The sequence below is a fragment of the Centropristis striata genome, chromosome 4 (genome assembly GCF_030273125.1).
Source record: "Centropristis striata isolate RG_2023a ecotype Rhode Island chromosome 4, C.striata_1.0, whole genome shotgun sequence".
Classification (NCBI taxonomy): domain Eukaryota; kingdom Metazoa; phylum Chordata; class Actinopteri; order Perciformes; family Serranidae; genus Centropristis; species Centropristis striata.
In genome coordinates this window covers 22,079,026-22,098,749 of record NC_081520.1, presented here as the reverse complement: position 1 = coordinate 22,098,749, position 19,724 = coordinate 22,079,026, and the positions used below count along the sequence as shown (strand labels likewise).

General features: G+C 38.1%; 2 protein-coding genes across 2 annotated transcripts; both read right to left on the bottom strand.

Moving 5' to 3' along the window:
- Nucleotides 1-55: 55 nt before the first annotated feature.
- On the bottom strand, nt 56-10,567 carry LOC131970660 (Na(+)/H(+) exchange regulatory cofactor NHE-RF3-like). Its single transcript, XM_059332093.1, has 10 exons — nt 10,465-10,567; nt 10,012-10,073; nt 9,688-9,899; nt 7,535-7,606; nt 5,532-5,664; nt 2,819-2,955; nt 2,521-2,728; nt 642-838; nt 331-537; nt 56-88 (listed from the first exon to the last, which is right to left on the bottom strand). The coding sequence occupies exons 1-10, from the start codon at nt 10,476-10,478 to the stop codon at nt 56-58; spliced, it is 1,275 nt and encodes a 424-aa protein (XP_059188076.1). The 5' UTR covers nt 10,479-10,567.
- Nucleotides 10,568-14,552: 3,985 nt separating this feature from the next.
- LOC131970413 (NLR family member X1-like) lies at nt 14,553-18,849 on the bottom strand. Its single transcript, XM_059331799.1, has 4 exons — nt 18,192-18,849; nt 17,302-18,069; nt 16,188-16,371; nt 14,553-14,907 (listed from the first exon to the last, which is right to left on the bottom strand). Exons 2-4 carry the CDS (start codon nt 17,912-17,914, stop codon nt 14,808-14,810), a joined length of 897 nt encoding a protein of 298 aa, XP_059187782.1. The 5' UTR covers nt 17,915-18,069; nt 18,192-18,849; the 3' UTR covers nt 14,553-14,807.
- Nucleotides 18,850-19,724: the final 875 nt, after the last annotated feature.

Here is a 19,724-nt window from a genome sequence, read left to right as displayed (position 1 = left end):
TGAGCTCCTCGTCCTCCTCTGTCTACTGATGTCATTCTGGTTCTGTTCATTTCCATCACAAGAAAGCTTCAACTGTTTTCTCTGACAGCTGAAAAACACAAAACAAGAGGAAAATGGTCATATCGTCAAAATAACCTCATTCTCCTCTAATTAGAGGCTGCTTCATGCTGAAGTAGCATTCCTACTATTGTTTTCTTAATAATTTCATAATCATACAATGTATAACAGGTACATGTGCATACACATAGTCGTGAATCTACAGGTATATGAATGAACGCAGTATTCTGAGGGCCACAGTATAGAGAATGTAATAAATGATATGGATTATACCTGTGTGGTTAAAGTTCCTGGCTGATCTGGAGGAGTATCTGAGGGGAAACCAGAACCAAACTCCTCTCTGTCCTGGAGATGCATGGTAGGATATGTGAGACGTCTCAGAGAGGTTTCATTCTGGGTCTTAGGGCAGTGGGAGACAGTCAGCTGCCTGTCATCTTGGAGTGTAAATTTCTCATGGAAGAACAGGGGAGAAATTCCTAACTGCAGGAAAACAACAGAGAGCAGTTGAAAGTAAGTTCAGATACAATATCTGTATGATGAATCCATCTTAAATTGCATATATATGTTGATATAATTGTACTAACCTCTCTGTAAAAGTCTCTTCCTTGAATAGAAATAGAGGTCAGGGTGACTATATCACCACTCTTTCTAATAATTTTGACAATATCCTCATGCTCCATAGTCTCCACAGGTTCCCCATTGACAGCCAGCAGGAGATCTCCATCCTCCATCCCTGCTCCTTCAGCTGGACTTCCCACATCCACCTCTCTCAGCACGTGAACTAAGAAATTACAGAAGTTCAGAGAGACTTGAGATCAATGTATTATTTATGAGAGAAAGGCTTCAAATTGTTTTGAATTAACTTGACTATTTAAGTGACTTTATTGTCACATGCATAAAATAGTGAAATTTGACCTCTGCATTTAACCCATGTTCAGGATTCATTAGGAGCAGTGGTCTGCTGTAGATTGCAGATGGAGCAATTTGGGATTTAGAGCCATTTATTTAGCCATTTTTGAATCCTTTTCATTCTGCCTATATGTTTCACTTTTAAAAAATGCTAACCATGCCATGTTGATACATTTTACAGCAGAACCTCACCAATATGACCTGATAATTATTTTTCACTTTGATTTAAAGAATCAAAAAATTTGAACACAAAACGAACATAAAATCTGATTTCGAATATTTTTTAAATCTACTATCAAAACACAAGTATGCTCAATGAAGAATTTTAGATGATGGTAAGAGGTAAAATGAGAACATCTAGTTCTATAATTTTTTCCCCTGAATATATTTGACCTTATCTATGGGTTTTACTTGGCTTATCATCCTCAACAAAATCGGGCATGGAGTTTCAAACCAGAACTTAAGAGGGAACTTGACAGCAGGACTGCTTAGTTTTTTACATTGTGACATCATGAAGAAGTCATGTCATATTTGATCACAGCGGCTCCAGAGAGTTAGGGAAAAATGCTCTACTTTCTGAGCCAAAGGCCACAAGGTTATATAATAGATTGATGAAGTTAGACCAACACAAGTCCTATGGTTGCTAAGGCAATTATTGTCCGATTTCTTGACAGACAGTTAATTCATTAAATCAAAAGTCACCAGTGAAGCTGATCTCGACTTTAACTCAGGAGCTGTTACTTATTGGAAAAAAAAAAAAAAAAATTCTTGAGACGCATAGGGAGAGAGCAAATAAGAATGTATTGTTATGACCATGGGTCATATGGTTTTGTATGTGTATTTTCAGTGTGTAATGTAGATAATCCTCCCTGCCAGTGGGAGGTGCTGCTCCTTTTATTGTTTTGCCAGGTGGTGAATGAACTTCAGAGGAAAAGCCAAATAGAACTCAGTTTTAAAGACATTTTGGAATGTGGAGGTGAGGCTGAAGGGAGGAAGGTGATCTTCCGGTTTGGATTTATCGAAAGACTCAAAATAACCCAGAGGAAAAGAAAGAAATTACTGTTTAAATCCCGAAGGAGTCAGTAATGCAACAAAAGGATGCCAACTGCCACAAAACCCAAAAGAAGAAGAAAAAGATTTCTTCCTCTCTGCTATTGTCCTGACTACCAGCCAGATCAGACCAGATCATGCATATTGTTTTGCTAAAACTGGTTGTTATGAAGTGTTGAATCTTTGTTTAATTGTTTGGAACAAAGAAACATTTTGTTTATAGTGCAGGCCTGGTAGGTAGGGGTGAATAACCTTTTTTTCTCCTGTTTTGTGTTAGGGAGGCAGGTAAGATCCCTGTATTTTATTTTATACTTTGTATTTGCATTTGGGTAAGTTAGCTCCAATTAAAAGATATTCCGTTTGTTGCGTTGGCCATGAAGTTGACCCTGAAGAGATCTACCTTTTGTGTTAAAAATACATTTGTGTTGGACTCCAACTCAGGTCATATTCTCTGGGACTTGGGGGAAAAAAAGCATTTCATGTTGCAATCAGTGTATCTTTCACCTATTCGTCGAGTGCCTGCCAGCTTCTCTTGTCTCAGCAGAAAGCCGAATCCATCAGGTCCTTTTACCAGATACATGGTTTTGGCAGTATGGGGCAGGCTGGAGCATTCTGCCACCACGGGCAGGATGGGCATCTTCCTCCTGACATTGCAAGACTCACTCTCATGGTCAATGACCAGCACCGTCACTGAGTCTGCACTCTTTTTAACCTGAGAACAAAGCACATTGCAGGAGTCACACACATGTTCAGTCTAACAAATCACACAAGTTAGATCTGACTGAGGAAACTGGATCCATACAGTTCTGTTGAGAGTGGAGTGTGTGAGCGTTGACGCCATTACTCCGTTGATCCAGATCAGTTTGTCTCCAGTGCAGACACCAGCTTTCTCTGCCGGACCATCAGTCTCCGTACTCACAATATACTGGCCCTTCTGACCTGCTGACACATAGTTACTATTGTCATAGTCATCATTATCATGCAGAGCCTGACAAAATTTGTTGTGGTTTCTGTGTGCGGTCCGTAGACTGCATAGGTGCAATAAACTGCTGAGAAATGACTATACCTATATTATGTTTTCTTTGGGTTAATACTAACACTTACCACAAATGTTTCCATCAATTGTTAGACCTAAAGAAATCTGTAACTTTAGTCATATAACCTTTGACCTCTATAGGTGCTCTAACTTCCAGGAAAATACCAGGTGATACTGAAATCCCAGTATCATAGTAAATCACACAAAAGTCACAAACTAATACTCAGTAACCGTAATGGTGCATTTTTCCTGCCACCCAGCATCATCAGCTTATTGATTACAGGCTTTTTTGCAACACAGTAACCTCGTAGAGGCCGACTGTTTTGTGCTTGTGCTACCATGACAACTGGCCTATGACCCACCGTGCAAATGGTAAGTGTAGTGTTTCAACACAAGGCTCATAAACTTATTTCCAGTGTGATTGTTGGAACCATGAATAACTACGGAAGCCGAGAACAGCCATGGATTTTTTTTAAACAAATTATTATCTCGTTATCTCAATATGACAAATATTGTTATCTCGTGATAATGAATTAATTATTTTGTTATCTCGATTTAACAAAGATAATTTTCTTGTGATAACGAATTAGATAAACTTATGTTTTGAGGCTTAATTAGGCTGTTGAGGGAAGTGCCTGACAATGCAGCATAAACAACATGTTTTACCTTATTAGTTAGTTAACTACAAATGTCTGTAAAACATAATGGGACTGTGCATAGGTGCCGACTTGGGTTAAACAGTGTAGATATAAGGTCTGGTAGAATAATATTGTGAACAGACTGCCTGTGCCTGTATTAATGAGTGACCATGATCATGGTGTCCATAGTCAACTCCTATGCACAGTCCCATTATGTTTTACAGACATTTGTAGTTAACTAATAAGGTTAAACATTTTGTCTATGCTGCATTTTGTCAGGCACTTTTCTCAAAACAGCCTAATTAAGCCTCAAAACTTAAGTTTATCTAATTCGTTATCACGAGAAAACAAACTTTGTTATATCAAGATAGCGAGATAATAAGTCGTTATCACAAGATAACAGTGCATAAAAAAATCTAAAAAATCCATGGCCATTCTCGGCTTCAGTAAATAACAGCACTGAGGTTCATCGCAATTGAATCCTTCAAGTAATGTTTGAAACAATAGCGGTATGGGAATTAATGGACGCTAAACGGACTGCACTTATATAGCAGTTTTTTTTAGTCTTTGTGACCACTTAAAAAACTCTTTACAGACGGTGCTCAACACCATTTCAAACACACATTCATACTGGTGGCAGAGGTAACCCTGTTAATTGTAATTGTTATCTGCCAAACAAGACAACAAAATTCTGGATACGTTTTATGGTTCTGTTAAAGGAGAGTCCAAGTCTATTCTCCTTCTCCCACTGGGAGGAGCCAATTACAGCTGTGTGCAGTTCAGCCTGCTTATCGCATGGCTCTGAGGAGGGACAAAGTCCTCAAAAACACACCAAGATCTGTACCGATGATTCCACTCAATCCGACAACCAGCTAGCGTAGGAGTTTAATAAGTTAATCTTTGACTCTTGATTTTTGTAAAAACATCTTGGAAACTGAAAAACGAACCATCATGTACTGGTCCCATCCCTTCTGATGTTCACACCAAAGCTACAAAAAGCACTGAGCCTTGACATTCACTTGCATTCAGGACACCTCTCCTCACCCTTACTGTAATTGTGCTGTATGTCTGTTCTCTTTTATGCATTGAAATGCCTTGCTGTAAAAACCCATTGCCATCTGGGAATAAATAAAGTTCAAGTTGAAATTGAAGCTAGGCTGAAAATGAAGATGTGTAAGTCAGTGACTCACAGTGGTGGAAAAGTATTCAGATCCTTTACTTAAGTAGTAGAGAAATTAGTCCACTACAAGTAAAAGTCCTGCATTCAAAACTCACTTAGGTAAAAATACAGAAGTATTAGCATCTAAATGTACTTAAAGTATCAAAAGTAAAAGTACTCATTATGCAGAATGGACCCACACAGATTGTTTTATTCTAAATATATTACCGGATTATCATTATTATTGATAAATATAGGGCTCATTTTAACCACTTACACTAACACTGGTTTAATTAAAAAACATGTCTATTCATTTTAAATTTATCATGTTTTCATGTTAATCTTGACCTGAAAAGTAACTGAAGCTGTCAGCTAAATGTAGTGGAGTAAAAAGTACAATATTTGCATGTGTGAGTAGAAGTATAAAGTTACATAAAATGGAAATAATCAAGTAAAGTACAAGTACCTGCAAAATTGCATTTAAGTACAGTACTTGAGTAAATGTACTTTGTTACTTTCCAGCATAGGTGACTCATTAATAGTCAGCTGGTTCATCAACATTTTCTGACATCTTTTCTGTTGGACTTTCTTGTGAAATTGTCAAAGCTCTGAGCATGTGTGTGTGTGTATTGTCTCCAGAGAAGCTGTTAAAACTGAACAAATGTTAGCAGTGTTTGGTCACCTTCCACTGTGACGATGGTCATCCCAAGGCCATGCTCAGGGTGTCTGCTGATGTGACACAGTCTGGGTCTCGACCAGCGTTCACCTTTTGAGGCCTTGGCCAGTGTCTGCAGGTCCACACCAACAGACACCGCCTGGAGAAGAAAGACATGAACAGGAGTCAACTCATGGAAGAATCACATCATACAGCATCATACTGTTTCACTCCCCACTCATTGCTTGGATTACACGCCAGCCTGTTCTCCCGTCAAAAACGTCAGTATAGGTCGTGTGTACAGGCAGCAAAATTCAAGCTAGATTTACACATTTCACCATCCGCTGTAATGCGTCTGCTGCCATCTTGCTGACTTAGTTTAGCGAAATTTAATTTAATTAGTGGATTCCCTTGTTTGGTTGGAGGTTAGTGGTTGGGTCGAACAAGCAGCTGACTTTCACCCAGGAGAGCGGTGTTTGCATCAAACAAAAGTAAACCATTTTAAACTTAAGTTACATTACGTTTTTTCTGTAACTCGCGGCGGTCACATGACCCTTTTAACTACTTCATCACATTGTGAAGAGACTGCATGTTCCACATGGCTACTTAATATTGAGGATATTCCACATTGCTACTTGGTGACCATGATCCTGACAATTGTAGTTAACTAACAAATAAGGCTACATGGTGGTGAAGTGGTTAGCGCTCTCGCCTCACAGCTAGAGGGTCGCCGGTTCGCCTCTCTTCTGTGTGGAGTTTGCATGTTCTCCCCATGTCAGTGTGGGTTCTCACCAGGTTCTCTGGCTTCCTCCCACAGTCCAAAAACATGTATTTAGGTTTAATTGGGGACTCTAAATTGCCCGTAGGTGTGAATGAGAGTGTGATTGTCCGTCTCTATGTGTTAGCCCTGCGATAGTCTGGCGTCCTGTCCAGGGTGTACCCTGCCTCTCGCCCAATGACAGCTGGGATAGGCTCCAGCCCCCCGCGACCCGATTGCGGATAAGTGGTTAATGGTAATGAATGAATAACAAATATAATGATTATGCTGCATCTTGTCAGGCACTTCCTTGAAAACAGCCTAATTAAGCCTCAAAACTTAAGTTTATCTAGATCGTCATCACGATAAAACGATCTTTGTTATATGGAGATCACAAAATAATTAATTTGATAATTATTATTTCTTTACTTCTGGCATTTACATACATTTATTTACTGTTTTAACTGTCTTTTTTAATGCCTTACTAGAAGTTTTTTTGCCCTAAACCTAAAGTCAGTGGTTTTACAGCATAAATCCACAGAAACTGCAGTCTTTTTTTACAACTGCAGACCGTACGTGTGTGATATTTTTAGGATGTGCCGTTGTGCCACGAGCCGCGCCGCGATATGTTCATATGTGCCGTAATTTGTGATACTGACACGCAACCTTTTCTGCCGTTTATGTTGGACAACTTCTTGCACAGACTGTGTTTATCAATCAATAGTGTAAGTGTCCCAGCCAATTAACTGTGAAAGAAGTGCAGCCATCACCCACTGTGTTTTTCCAGTTTCTTTGAGTAGTTACCGCTCATCATTGGCTGAATGTAGGATGTGCTAACTTTATCTTGTTACATTGAAATTGAACTATAAATAGATGTTTTTCAAACCTTTGTCAAGTACAGGTGCAATGTATAACAGAGTGATGCTGAGGTTGAAATGGAAGGCCACTGTTATATTGGAAATATACAGTATGTTAATTCTCTGTGGTATTTTGCTATTGGTTGACTGCAACATGGCACATATCCCTCCTTACTGATGTATGACCATTCTTACAGACATATGCCTCTGCTGTGTGTCTCATAAAAACAATATGCTGCTTGTATTTCACACCCATGTGACACTTTTTACCAGCAGGAAGCATGTAAAACCAATATATCATTTGTGGCTATAAGAAGCAATCATAACAGCTGTGAATCCTGCCTGTTGTCCTTACCGCATGGGATGGAAGGAAGTGATTAAAAATACTATAAGGATGTGTAATAACAAAACAGTACCTTTTCATACTCTTCCCTTCTCAACACCAGAAGAAACAAGTGTAGGCCGCATGACTGGATCTTCCACACCATCTGTCAGGTAATCACAGGGAGAAAGAGAGAGACACAAATGATTCAGTACATGAACTCTATTTCATTTGAATCACAAATGCCAGTAAGGTATGGACCTTATTGGCATTCGTGGCATCTATGGACTGTAATTTGGCAATTTTCAAAAATTTTAAGCATTTTATTATTTGACCATTTTTGAAAAAAACACACTATAGTATGACTTTTTTTTCTTCAAATTTTGTACATCCCATAACATGTCATTTTTGGAAATATAAAGCGATGACATGCATCATCACACTGAAATTGGGCCATTTAAAACATTTTTAGGCATTTTTAAATTTGACCATTTTTGACAAAGGTAAACATAGTTTGAGCTTAATAAAATTTTGGTCATCATATAAGATTTTTTTCTCTCACTTTTGGAAAATTCTGCTTTAATATGTATTTTAAAAAATCAACATAAAACACCATATTATAGGATGTCCTTTTTGGGAAAAAAATAACATACTACAGTATGTCCAAAAAGGATTCTTTAAAAAAAAAATCCATATTATAGTATGTCCAAAAATTGTCTCAGGTTTAGCCTAACACCCTAGTATAGTATGCCAAAGAAATGGTCTTAAAGTGATAAAAAGTCAAAGCACAGTGTATCATTAAAATAAATATAGCACAGTGTGAGACCCTGTAACACAGTGACGACTGCTGAGAAAATCATATGGGATCTGCTGCTGTGATGGAGACTTCATGACGACCCTGCATTTTATCCCAGACCATCATCACCTCTGTGCCTTTACTCTTTATACTATGCATAATTACAACCGACGGCAATGGTTTGTCGTAATTTACATTATCTATATCTTCATATTCTTACAACTGTTACACTGTTTATGTCTGTGTTTATATCTATACAGTTGAACACCAAAAAGTTACATTGGAAGATAAATTCACTTTTTTTGCATTTGTGTATATTTTGTCTCAGCACAAATACTCTGTATGTAGAAATAATAAAAAAGAAAACTTTATTAAAGTTGTCATGAAAATTCATAGTATGTTGCTGGAACACTTCAATGTGTGTATTTGACTCCTTCACTGTGGAAGTTTAGCCTCAAAATTCACTTCCGCTCATGATGTTTGAACCAACAGTGTTTTTTAGTGAGTCTTCTCTCTCCCTGAGCTATGTCTTCTGACATATGGTTGATGATTTTGGGTACATTTGACTTCTCAGTTGTGGATGTTAGAATTTGAAATTCACTGCCACTTCTGAGATATGAACCATCAACCTCTGGACTATTAGTCAGTTTTCTATCACTCTCAGCTATCTGATCTGACACAATAACAGTAGAAGTATATGTTGATACATGTAATACTATAGAATGTACAAAACCAAGACATGTTATAATATGTCTGGAAATTATGTCAAAGATGTAAAACAACAAAAAACAAAAAACAAAACCCTGCAATATTCTAGTATATTGATAGATATAGTAGTATAGTTTACACATACATGTAAAAAACAAAACAAAAACGGCATAGATGTTGATTTTTTCTCAAAAATGGTCAAATTTTAAAATGCCCAAAAATGTTTAAAATGGCCCAATTACAGTCTGTTGATACATATTATAGCAGAGTATTTCCAAAAATGACAGAAAAACATCATTATAATCATTAATTGTCCTATTACGGATCGTTAAGAGGTTAAAGAGTGACAAAAACCTTCAGTCAAGACAGACCTTTTCCAACCACCTTCACTGTGTGTACAGGAAGTTTAAAAAAATATGTACATCCTATTAGATCCGAACTCAATAAAATACTATTGGACCAATCTATTCAGCTGTATTGCAGGGTAGACTATTAAAACACCAGAATATCTTTGATCATCATGACAGCATTCATGATATTCTTCTACTCCATATTATTAAATTAATTTACATGAAAATAGAAAAGCTAGAAGTTCCATGTATGGCAGGTCATCACATTAGTTTGCCCACAATGGACCAAACACTACTGGCCAGTAAACATGTGAGCTCTCCAAACGCAGGTCCTAGAGATGTTGCTATATTTTAGCTTGCAGATTGATTGTCTTCCAAATTCTGGACACTAACGCTGCAGAAGTCCATGTTGTCCACATATTCGTCGTTGACCTCCAGCACTCGATCTCCCTCTCTGAGGCCGCTGTGATCTGCAGGACTCCACGGCTCCACATCTCTGATCTCAAAGCCCTGCCTGCTCTGGTCCGTCCGCAGGTAGAAGCCGAAGCTCTGGCCCTCCAGGCGCTTTAACTGGCACAGTATGGGCACAGGGTTCTGACTGGGCTCTGCACAAATGGTTGGTATAAATCATCAACATGAGGGGCACTTTGGGAAATTATTGTTTTGAAACAGGGTTTTGAAACATTTGTATGCAAAGGCATGCCTATGAAACCTCACCAGGGTCATCAGTGATGACCAGAGCTGGATTATCGATCCCTTCCTTTGGATTGAAGGTAAAACTAATGAAAAATGGATAGAGGCAGGTAGGTAGATCAGTTCAAATAAGCTTTACTAATCTGTAGTTGGTGCACTGTCAGGCAGTCAGCAAGGCAAAGGTATCCACAGGGCACAAGCAAAAAGGAAAAGTTCAAAACTACAAAACAGAGTCGATAAATACAGAGATTAGTCACAGAAGGAATACTGGACTTGTCACAAGGGAACGAAGACGAACTGGCAACGACAGGAAGCATTATGGGTTAATAATCTTATGTGTTATCAAAAATTAAAGCATAAGAGAAGCTCACTATTTGGCCTCTTTGAACAGATAAGTCCAGACATGATGCTTTAAAAGTAGCAAATTACTGTTTAGAGTTAACAGTGCTGAGATAGTGTGTTTAAAACTCTACGTACCGTGGAAATTCCATCGCATGCTGGCAGCCTGTGGAGTGACAATGAAACAATGAGTAGGTAACTGCAGCCACAGAGAGCTTCAGCCTGTAGGTGGCTGCGACTATAAAAAAAAAAAAGTTGTAGGTCTCCCACTTGCTTATCATAAGCACAAGCACTAAGTGGAGACAATGTCAAATTTAACCGTGAAAACAACACCTACCACTGACTGTTCCAACATGGAGGTGAAGTATAGGAATATTTAGCTTAGTTTAGCTTAGCTTAGTTTAGCTTAGCTTAGCTTAGCTTAGCTTAGCTGTAACTGAACTGTTAAAACTTTGCAGAAGAGCGTTCAACGTACATTTAAGGCTCACTGCCTCTATTGAACTGCAGGTCAAAGGGGAACATCCTGCCCTAATACTGAGCAAGGCTCACTTCTTCTATTTGGCTACAGGTTAAGGAGAACACTTCTTCTATTTGGCTATGGGTTATGCGAGCACATTATTGTTATTAGATAACCGGTGGTCAGGTTCTGTTTCATTGTTGATAGCCAGTTAGCCTTTTCCCAGGGATGAAGCAAATCTAAAAAATCTACAAAATCCTTTCTGGGTTTATGTTTTAAACATAAAATATAGACAACCCAGGCTTGTTTTTATTTAGTTTGTATAACGAATTGAACAACAACTCTTTGACAGTTTGGCTGACAGTGTGGTGAGAGATGAGCATTCATTGGCTGACAGTGGAAAGCAGCTTTGTTTTGCCCTCCAGTGGGCTTTCCCATTGGGCCACAACTCTCTGTGGTTACAAGCCAGCTCAGTCAAATAGCAGCAGTACAGAAAAAGTCAAAAGGTAGGGCATCACATTATGTGCCATTAAAAATAAAAGGACAAGAAAAGCTCACTAATTGGCCTCTTTGACCAGATAGTTCCAGGAACTAAGTCAATTCAGTAACTAATTGACATGTTTTAAGCATTGTTAGGCATTTTTAAAATTTGACAATTTTTGACAAATTTTGAGGGGGTCATTGTTGGACCATATGTCTAACAACCTCCTAGTAAATCTGAAGATGCCACTTCCCTTTTTAAAAATGTCATTAATGTACAGTACTACAAAGAAATATTGAATATAAAGGTTTTTAAATAGCCATGGTAGACATGGACAAGTCTACTGGCAGCAGAAAACATAATATTATGATATGATGTTTTCCTCTCATTTCCAACCATATTATTCTCTAATATGTACCAGCAGACTATAATTGACCCATTTTAAGCATTTTTAGGCATTTTGAAATTTGACCCTTTTTTTTCTTCAAAAAATGAAATACTAAAGTATGACTCTTTTTTTTCAAGGTGGTCATTTTTGTACATCCATTAATACGGTGTTTTTTGGTTATTTTTGGATAAACTATACCACATGTATCAACAGACTATAATTGACCCATTTTAAGCATTTTTAGCCATTTTAAAATGTGACCTTTTTTGACAAGAATCGACATACGTATGACTGAAAACAAAAAAAAAAACATTACCTATGAACATATCCAGGTATGTAAAATGCCAAAATTTTCTTTGCTGGCAAAAATGTTGCAGGTCTGCGTGGTTTGCTGAACATACAATGCCAACATTTTGGGCTGGGGACTGGGCTTGGTTTTTCTATTGTCTAGGAAAGTCCATAGACCATAGACCATTTTTCATTTATATTTGTCAACACGACCTACTCTCTATAAGCCAGCAAACCAATGAAGCAAATCTGCATGTGAAGTATGAAGCTGCTCCACCCACAGAATTTTTGTTTTCTATTTTAGACTCAATACCAATGAACCATAGAAAACATAACATTACCTGTAAGGCCTGTGGCACTAACTCCCTAATTAGCCAGAGGTCCATCTCAGAGTCCTTTTTTCAAACTGTCTTTATGATTAACATTTTAATAGAGCAAAGATACAGAGGTAAAAAACAACAGATAATTATATGGCTGTATAGCTCTGGGAATCTGCCAACCCACTTTACAGCCCCCGTATCAACTAACAGCAAATGTCATTTTGATTTGTACCAGCCAACGACTACAGCCAGCAGTGCAATGTTCAGTGTTGTGTTGTCACAATTTTAAGCTTTAGCACTAGTTTTAGGATTTGGAAGGGAGTTGTTCTTTCTTCATCAATATTTTAAGACTGTCTTAGACCAAATGAATAATGTATACATTTTGAAAATTGGCAAAGTTTCCCTTTATGAACTGCTTCAGTGTTGTACACAAATATCCAGACACGGACTGTGAATGGGCAATTTTTAACCTAGGAACACAAAACAACTGGAGTCACTATGTGCTGCTAAATCCAAAGCTATCACCTTTAAGACCAAATCTTTTCCTGAAACATAAAAAGAAGAAGCAGGCACAAAGACTTTATTCAAGTACAGCACACATGTAGCACCACAGCAACAAAATTATTGAATTACATCAAGACTCAGGTGTATAATTTGTATTTGAATAGACAAATCATGGAGAGTCAAAAGAAAGAGCCTACCTGTGGAGGACCTCATGGAGAGTGTGTTGCTGCTCAGGCTGACACACTGCGGATGGACAAGGTTCACAGCACACACACACACACACACACACACACACACACACACGCAATAAAAGACTCCTTCGGCAAGTGTAACAGTGACTCCTTTCTCCAAAGCCATTTAGGTTAAACATTTACTGAGTGGTAGAGAGAAGCTGCGTGCGGAGTGTCACATATTATGGTGGAGGAGACAACACTTTTACAATGTAGCTTCTAAAATTGGTAAATTGTTTAGCTGTCATCCAAGAACAAATCAGACCATATGTCTAACAACCTCTTAGCTGGCACCTTAGTAAAAATCTGAAGATGCCACTTCCCTTTTTAAAAATGTCATTAATGTACAGTACTACAAAGAAATATTGAATATAAAGGTTTTTAAATAGCCATGATAGACATGGAAAAAGACCAATTTTAAAAAGTATGTTTAATATGGAAATGTTGGCCTCTGAAAAGTATGTCCATCTGTATGACTCAATACTTGGTTGGGGCTATTTGACTTGAACTACTGGAAATGGACTTTTACATCATATTCTACTGTAATGAGACACATGAAGGACAGTGGTCAAGAATAAGTCTGTGTGAATGATCGTTTGTATGGATATATAGACTTGAATTATGTTTTCATATTTATTTTTTATGAACACTGGAGTTGCAGCTGAACACATGCTATGCTCCAGAAATGGACCCCTTTAATAATGTGAGTTATTATGAGCAAAATAAGGGGAAAGTTAATTTTAAAGGGGACCCGCTTCTTTATTGAGCTGTATTTGAACATATTTCACATTGATATACTGCAAGTGTAGTGCCAGTGAGGTTTAACCCCAAAAGGCCTAAATATGACTTTAAAACCAAATCTGAAGCACTGATACTGCAAAGAGGACCATATACAATAAATGAAAAAAATGACATGCAGATCTGTTAGTCTTTTACTGCCTTGTTATTAATTCACATGACCCATATGTGAAATAACAGCATGTCATCAGTAGAGGGCATTCATGTACAGTTTTCCCCAACAGATTCTGTTTACAAAGCATGCCGTACAGTTACAGTAAAGCTTAAAGTGTTTGAATGTTTGATGAAATTCTGCAGTTGTTGTTGTCCATACATGTTTGATATCAGTTCAGTTCAGTTTGACTGAATACTTTGTTGATCAGTCTGTGGGTTTGACTCTCATTGTGGAGAAATAAAAATACTGAAGTGAGATGAATAGACTGAGAATTTTCTCTGACTTGACAAAACAATTCTTGCATTTAATTTTGTAGACGCAAAATGCAGTTAAACAATCACAATATATTGGATTACAATACTCACCATATCGCAAAATGCTTAAAATCTCAATAACATTGTGTCGTGACTCAAGTATCGGGATTAAAACGTATCGTGGGGCCGCTGCGCTGATTCACACATGATTAGTGTTTAGCTAATTGAAAATGGAATGTTCCATTCAGCAGCACAGTTAAGAGAGGATTTCTGTGGACACAGGCTAAATAAAACATTAAAACATCCATAAAAGTTTAGTCTTACTGTAGAGTTCTGATTGAACTCTGGGGGTCTATGTTAGAGTCGACCAAAATATTCTTTCACACAAACAAAAACCCCACAGTCCAAAAGTGCACACATCAAACATAGTCAAACTCAAAATTATTTTCAAATCGTTTCTGGGTCAATGTAGAATGCTTAAGTAAGAAATAAAATATCATATTAAACCTGGTAACTTCTTAGTACTATAATGTGTACATTTTCAGCATAATGCAAAAATTCTTTTCAGAGAGCCAGATTTTTACATTCACTGTAATCCAGTTTTGTCTCACTTGAGTTTATGTGTGTTTCTGAAGGCAGGCAACAGTATCTGAAGCATGTTGTGAGTCAGGAGACAGGAGGACAGGTCCAGCTCTTCAAGGTAATGACTACAGGAAGACAACATAACACATTTTTAAATAATCCATTACAAGATTACCTATGCTAATCATTTGAGTTTCATATATAGATACAATAACTGACTGTAGTCAGACACCTGGTCACATTTTCATTCACACCTCAGCCAATTTAGAGTCACCAATAAACCTAATCTCCTGAAGAGAACCCACACTGGCACAGGGAGGACATGCAAAGTCCACACAGAAGGGCCCCAAGCCAGATTCAAACCCGGGTCCCTGTTACTGTGAGGCCACAGTGCTAACCACATTCGATGGAGTACAACATTTCCAACAGCTAAGATAGTAGGAAAGACACGTAACACATTTTTTATGCACTTTCTCTCCTCCTCTCCTTCTTTTCTTCTCCTCTCCCTGTTTCCTTTCCTCGTTTCCTCTCTTAGTTTCCTTTCCTCGTTTCCTTTCCTTATTTCCTCGTTTCCTTTCCTCGTTTCCTTTCCTTATTTCCTTTCCTCGTTTCCTTTCCTTATTTCCTCGTTTCCTTTCCTTATTTCCTCGTTTCCTTTCCTCGTTTCCTTTCCTTATTTCCTCGTTTCCTTTCCTTATTTCCTTTCCTCGTTTCCTTTCCTTATTTCCTTTCCTCATTTCCTTTCCTTATTTCCTCGTTTCCTTTCCTCGTTTCCTTTCCTTATTTCCTCGTTTCCTTTCCTCGTTTCCTCGTTTCCTTTCCTCATTTCCTTTCTTTATTTCCTAGTTTCCTTTCCTCGTTTCCTCTACTCTTACTGTACTCTACTATATAGTTTCAGTTAGGGGACAGGGTATCTTTTTAGGAGGAGATAGCAGTCAGCAGTAGATGCCATAAAATAGAAGTGTTGTACACCATCTGAAAGCTAAGACTAAAAAAACATTTAATCTATTGTTCTACAGCCTGAAAGCCTCATTTGTATTTGCAATATTAATAATTTATATAATAAAATATCAATACTAGGTACCCATGAATCTATCCATTATTTATATTGTCATGCAAAATATTGCAATGCTATAAATTGACAATATGCCATGGTCATTACACATTTCAGAAATGACATTTAGTTGTTGTGATAGGTATACGGTAAAACCTGATTATATTGGATAAGTGAACATTTATTTGTATTAATATTATCAACCAGGGCTCAGTCATGGCTGCTTGAGATTTTCCAGCAGTAAATATGGCCAAGCTTACAATTTCACTTAAAATACACTGACAAGCAAAACAAACCAAGTAAACCTTACAGACTGAACAGGTGGCAGTTAGAGCACAGTCCATACTTTACCTTGCAGAAGTGCACGAGAGCACAGAACTCAGTACAAAGCATTTGAGTGGCGTCATACGAATGTCTTTGAGGCGGATGGTTCTGATCGAGGCCAGAACCTCTGCAGTCCGTCTGGGGTTCTGAAACTCATACAGGAGGACCAGTAGATCCATCAGCTCCTCTGGTGGCTGCGGCTTGCTGAGCTCTAGCAATAATTAAGATGAAGATTGTCATTATCCACGGATAGAAAGAAAAAAAAAATAGATTAAACTACCACAAAGCTGTATCTGAATATGTCCAGTATCGGTCCTGTCACTGTCACCTAAAAATGTTATCAGCACTCCTAAATTCAATTTAACTGTTTAGGACATGCTCTGTCTAAATAGACTGGAAGTCTGTGAAGCAGTTTGTTTTCTTGAACTAACAAAAACATTTTAAACCAATTAAAACTTTGACTTTCCTTTTAACATTTTCCTCAAACATACAAAAACATTTTTTTCCATATAACACAACATTCATACATCTACTGATATGAAGTTTTCATGCAACAATGATACATCCACCAGTGGAACCAGCAAATATGTTTTGCTACATCTGGTATTTTTGTACAATTTGTTGCTCAGTTTGTTTATCTTCTACAAATCTGCAATACTCAATTTTTTGCCATCTAAAAATACATACACACAAAAAAGATTCTTTGAATTTTTTGAGATATCTCAATTTTACACTAAATATATCTAATTATATCAGTTAAACCTTTACTTAGTCTACCTAAATGAGAAAAAGACTGTATGTCGCTTTATTTAATGCATATAAAAGGACAATTGACAAATTTTCAAATAAGTTATTGTTAATACTTGCTGTATCGACATTGGTACATTTTGAACACTGTTTTCCTATGAATAATGGTATCCATCAGGGTTTTTTTAGGAATAACAATATCACACTGATTTAGAGGTCTTAAAAACTTGTGTATCAAATACTTGGCTTTATAGGGTATTCAAGATGTTTTAAGTTAACAGACTAATATCAAATTATTTCAATACAAAATTAGTATTTTAGTTAAGTTCAACTTCTTCAAACATGAATAAAAAGCATACTCTATGAGCAAGACTGAAAAGAACAGATATGTTACCTCTGACTAGATACTTCCTCAGGGCCTGTGTGATCTGGGCCACAGTGGTGCTCTGAATGCTACAGCCAAGCTGCTGGAGAAGGACACGATTCCCATAATGCAGGAGTCCACCCATGAAGATGGGGTAGAGCTCAAATGGCTGGCCTTCACTGCACTGCTTTGGCTGCGGGCCATGGACTCCCAGGAGGCTCTGCTCCACCTGATCCAGGACGTCCTCGTTGTGGCTGTCCTCGGTGCGGAACATCTCAGCCGCCATGGTTCTGGCAATGCTGCCTTTGTTGCGACTGCTAATTTTCTCATAGAGTTTTGGAAAAAGCTTAAGGAGGTTGAACACGGCAAATATCCGGAGGGGGATGAACTTAGAGAGGATATTGACGAGGGCGTTGACATCTTCACTTGCCTGACCGATGGCCACAGACACCTGCCTGGTCATCTTCTCAAGAGCAGATTTGTTCTCTCCTAGAACCACGTACAGAGCCGCCAGGTACTCCTGCATGGCTGGGACGGCAAACACATAGCGCCTCTCACTGTTCTCGCTGGGTTCCTGTGAGAAACGTTTACCATTTTCTACACAAGGAGCCAAGAAAAAGTCCAGCACATCGGTCCTGAACATGGTCAGCTGTCGTAGCTCCTCATCCGTCTTGGTCTTCCCTCCTATCCACTGCTCCAGCTCCTTTTCTGAGAAGGACGTGCGCTTGTATGTCACACCGTCAAACTCAGTTTCCCAAGTGTACGGACTACATACAACATCAGAGAAGTGTGGTGTTCCTGAATCGGCACATAAAGGTGCCATTTTACACATGTATAGACAGATGACAGTTCAGACATATTTCATTAAAACAGAACAAGAAAGAAAAATAACATTGTAGTAATATTGGACTGTCCCTTACCTCAGGCAGCAGGTATTTCCTCAGCAGGTTGACCACTACTACCCCTGGAGACAGAGCCTCATTAGGATCACTGCAAAGCTCTGTGGCTCCAATTCTGAAGTCCACTTTCATCTTCTCCATCCCATTGAACAGAAAAAGCACATCCTTGGCACTGTTTCCCTCCCCACTCAGCAGAGGGTGTTTTTTAAGGTGGAGGTACTTCCTGCTCACCAGGTCCCTTAAAGAAGACACCCTGTAAGAGAGATTTACCATTTTGAGCACCGTATTACCTACTGTACTGACAGCCGTCATTGTATTACTGACCATATCCATGTTCAGTTCATTGAATTTAAGTTGTACACTGAGTGGTGAATTCACAAAGATTGCAGCCGCTGATAGCAACATTATTTGTGCATCTTTTGCAACCACTATCTTTTTGTACATGATTGCAATTTTTCACATGGCAGTATAAAACATCGGGGGGTTGTGAGGGGTGAAGCCCTGGCCTGAATAACTCGGATGCATACTTGGTTTGGGCGTGTGCAGTTCATTACTGTCATAAGTGTGTGTCATAAGAGACAAGAGAGAGCGTATTTATCCACTAGACACAACAGCGGACCTTCATTTAATACTTAAATCTCCAAAGTCAGACACGTCGACAGGATCAGCCTGAATCTAATGTTGATGAATCTTCTGTGTTCATGGACACACACACACACACACACACACACACACACAAACAAACACACAAACACACACACACACACACACACACACACAAACACAAACACCAACACAAACACAAACACAAACACAAACACACACACACACACACACACACACACACACACACACACACACACACACACACGCAATAAAAGACTCCTTCGGCAAGTGTAACAGTGACTCCTTTCTCCAAAGCCATTTAGGTTAAACATTCACTGAGTGGTAGAGAGAAGCTGCGTGCGGAGTGTCACATATTATGGTGGAGGAGACAACACTTTTACAATGTAGCTTCTACAATTGGTAAATTGTTTAGCTGTCATCCAAGAACAAATCAGACCATATGTCTAACAACCTCTTAGCTGGCACCCTAGTAAAAATCTGAAGATGCCACTTCCCTTTTTAAAAATGTCATTAATGTACAGTACTACAAATAAATATTGTATATAAAGGTCTTTAGATAGCCATGGTAGACATGGACAAGTCTACTGGCAGCAGAGTGGTATATTTTACTAACTTTAATATTAGACAAATACAAAAAAAATAAACACATACTTGAGGGCAAAAGAAACACAGTTACAGTGAGATAAATGCATCACATCTCATTAAATAGATCCATTACACACAGAATGAAACATTTCATGTCTTAATGTATTTAATTTATTCTAATTATAATGATTATGGCTTACATTTAATGAAGACCTAAAATTCACTGTCTCAAAAAATTTGAATATTACAAAAGACCAATTTTAAAAAGTATGTTTAATATGGAAATGTTGGCCTCTGAAAAGTATGTCCATCTGTATGACTCAATACTTGGTTGGGGCTATT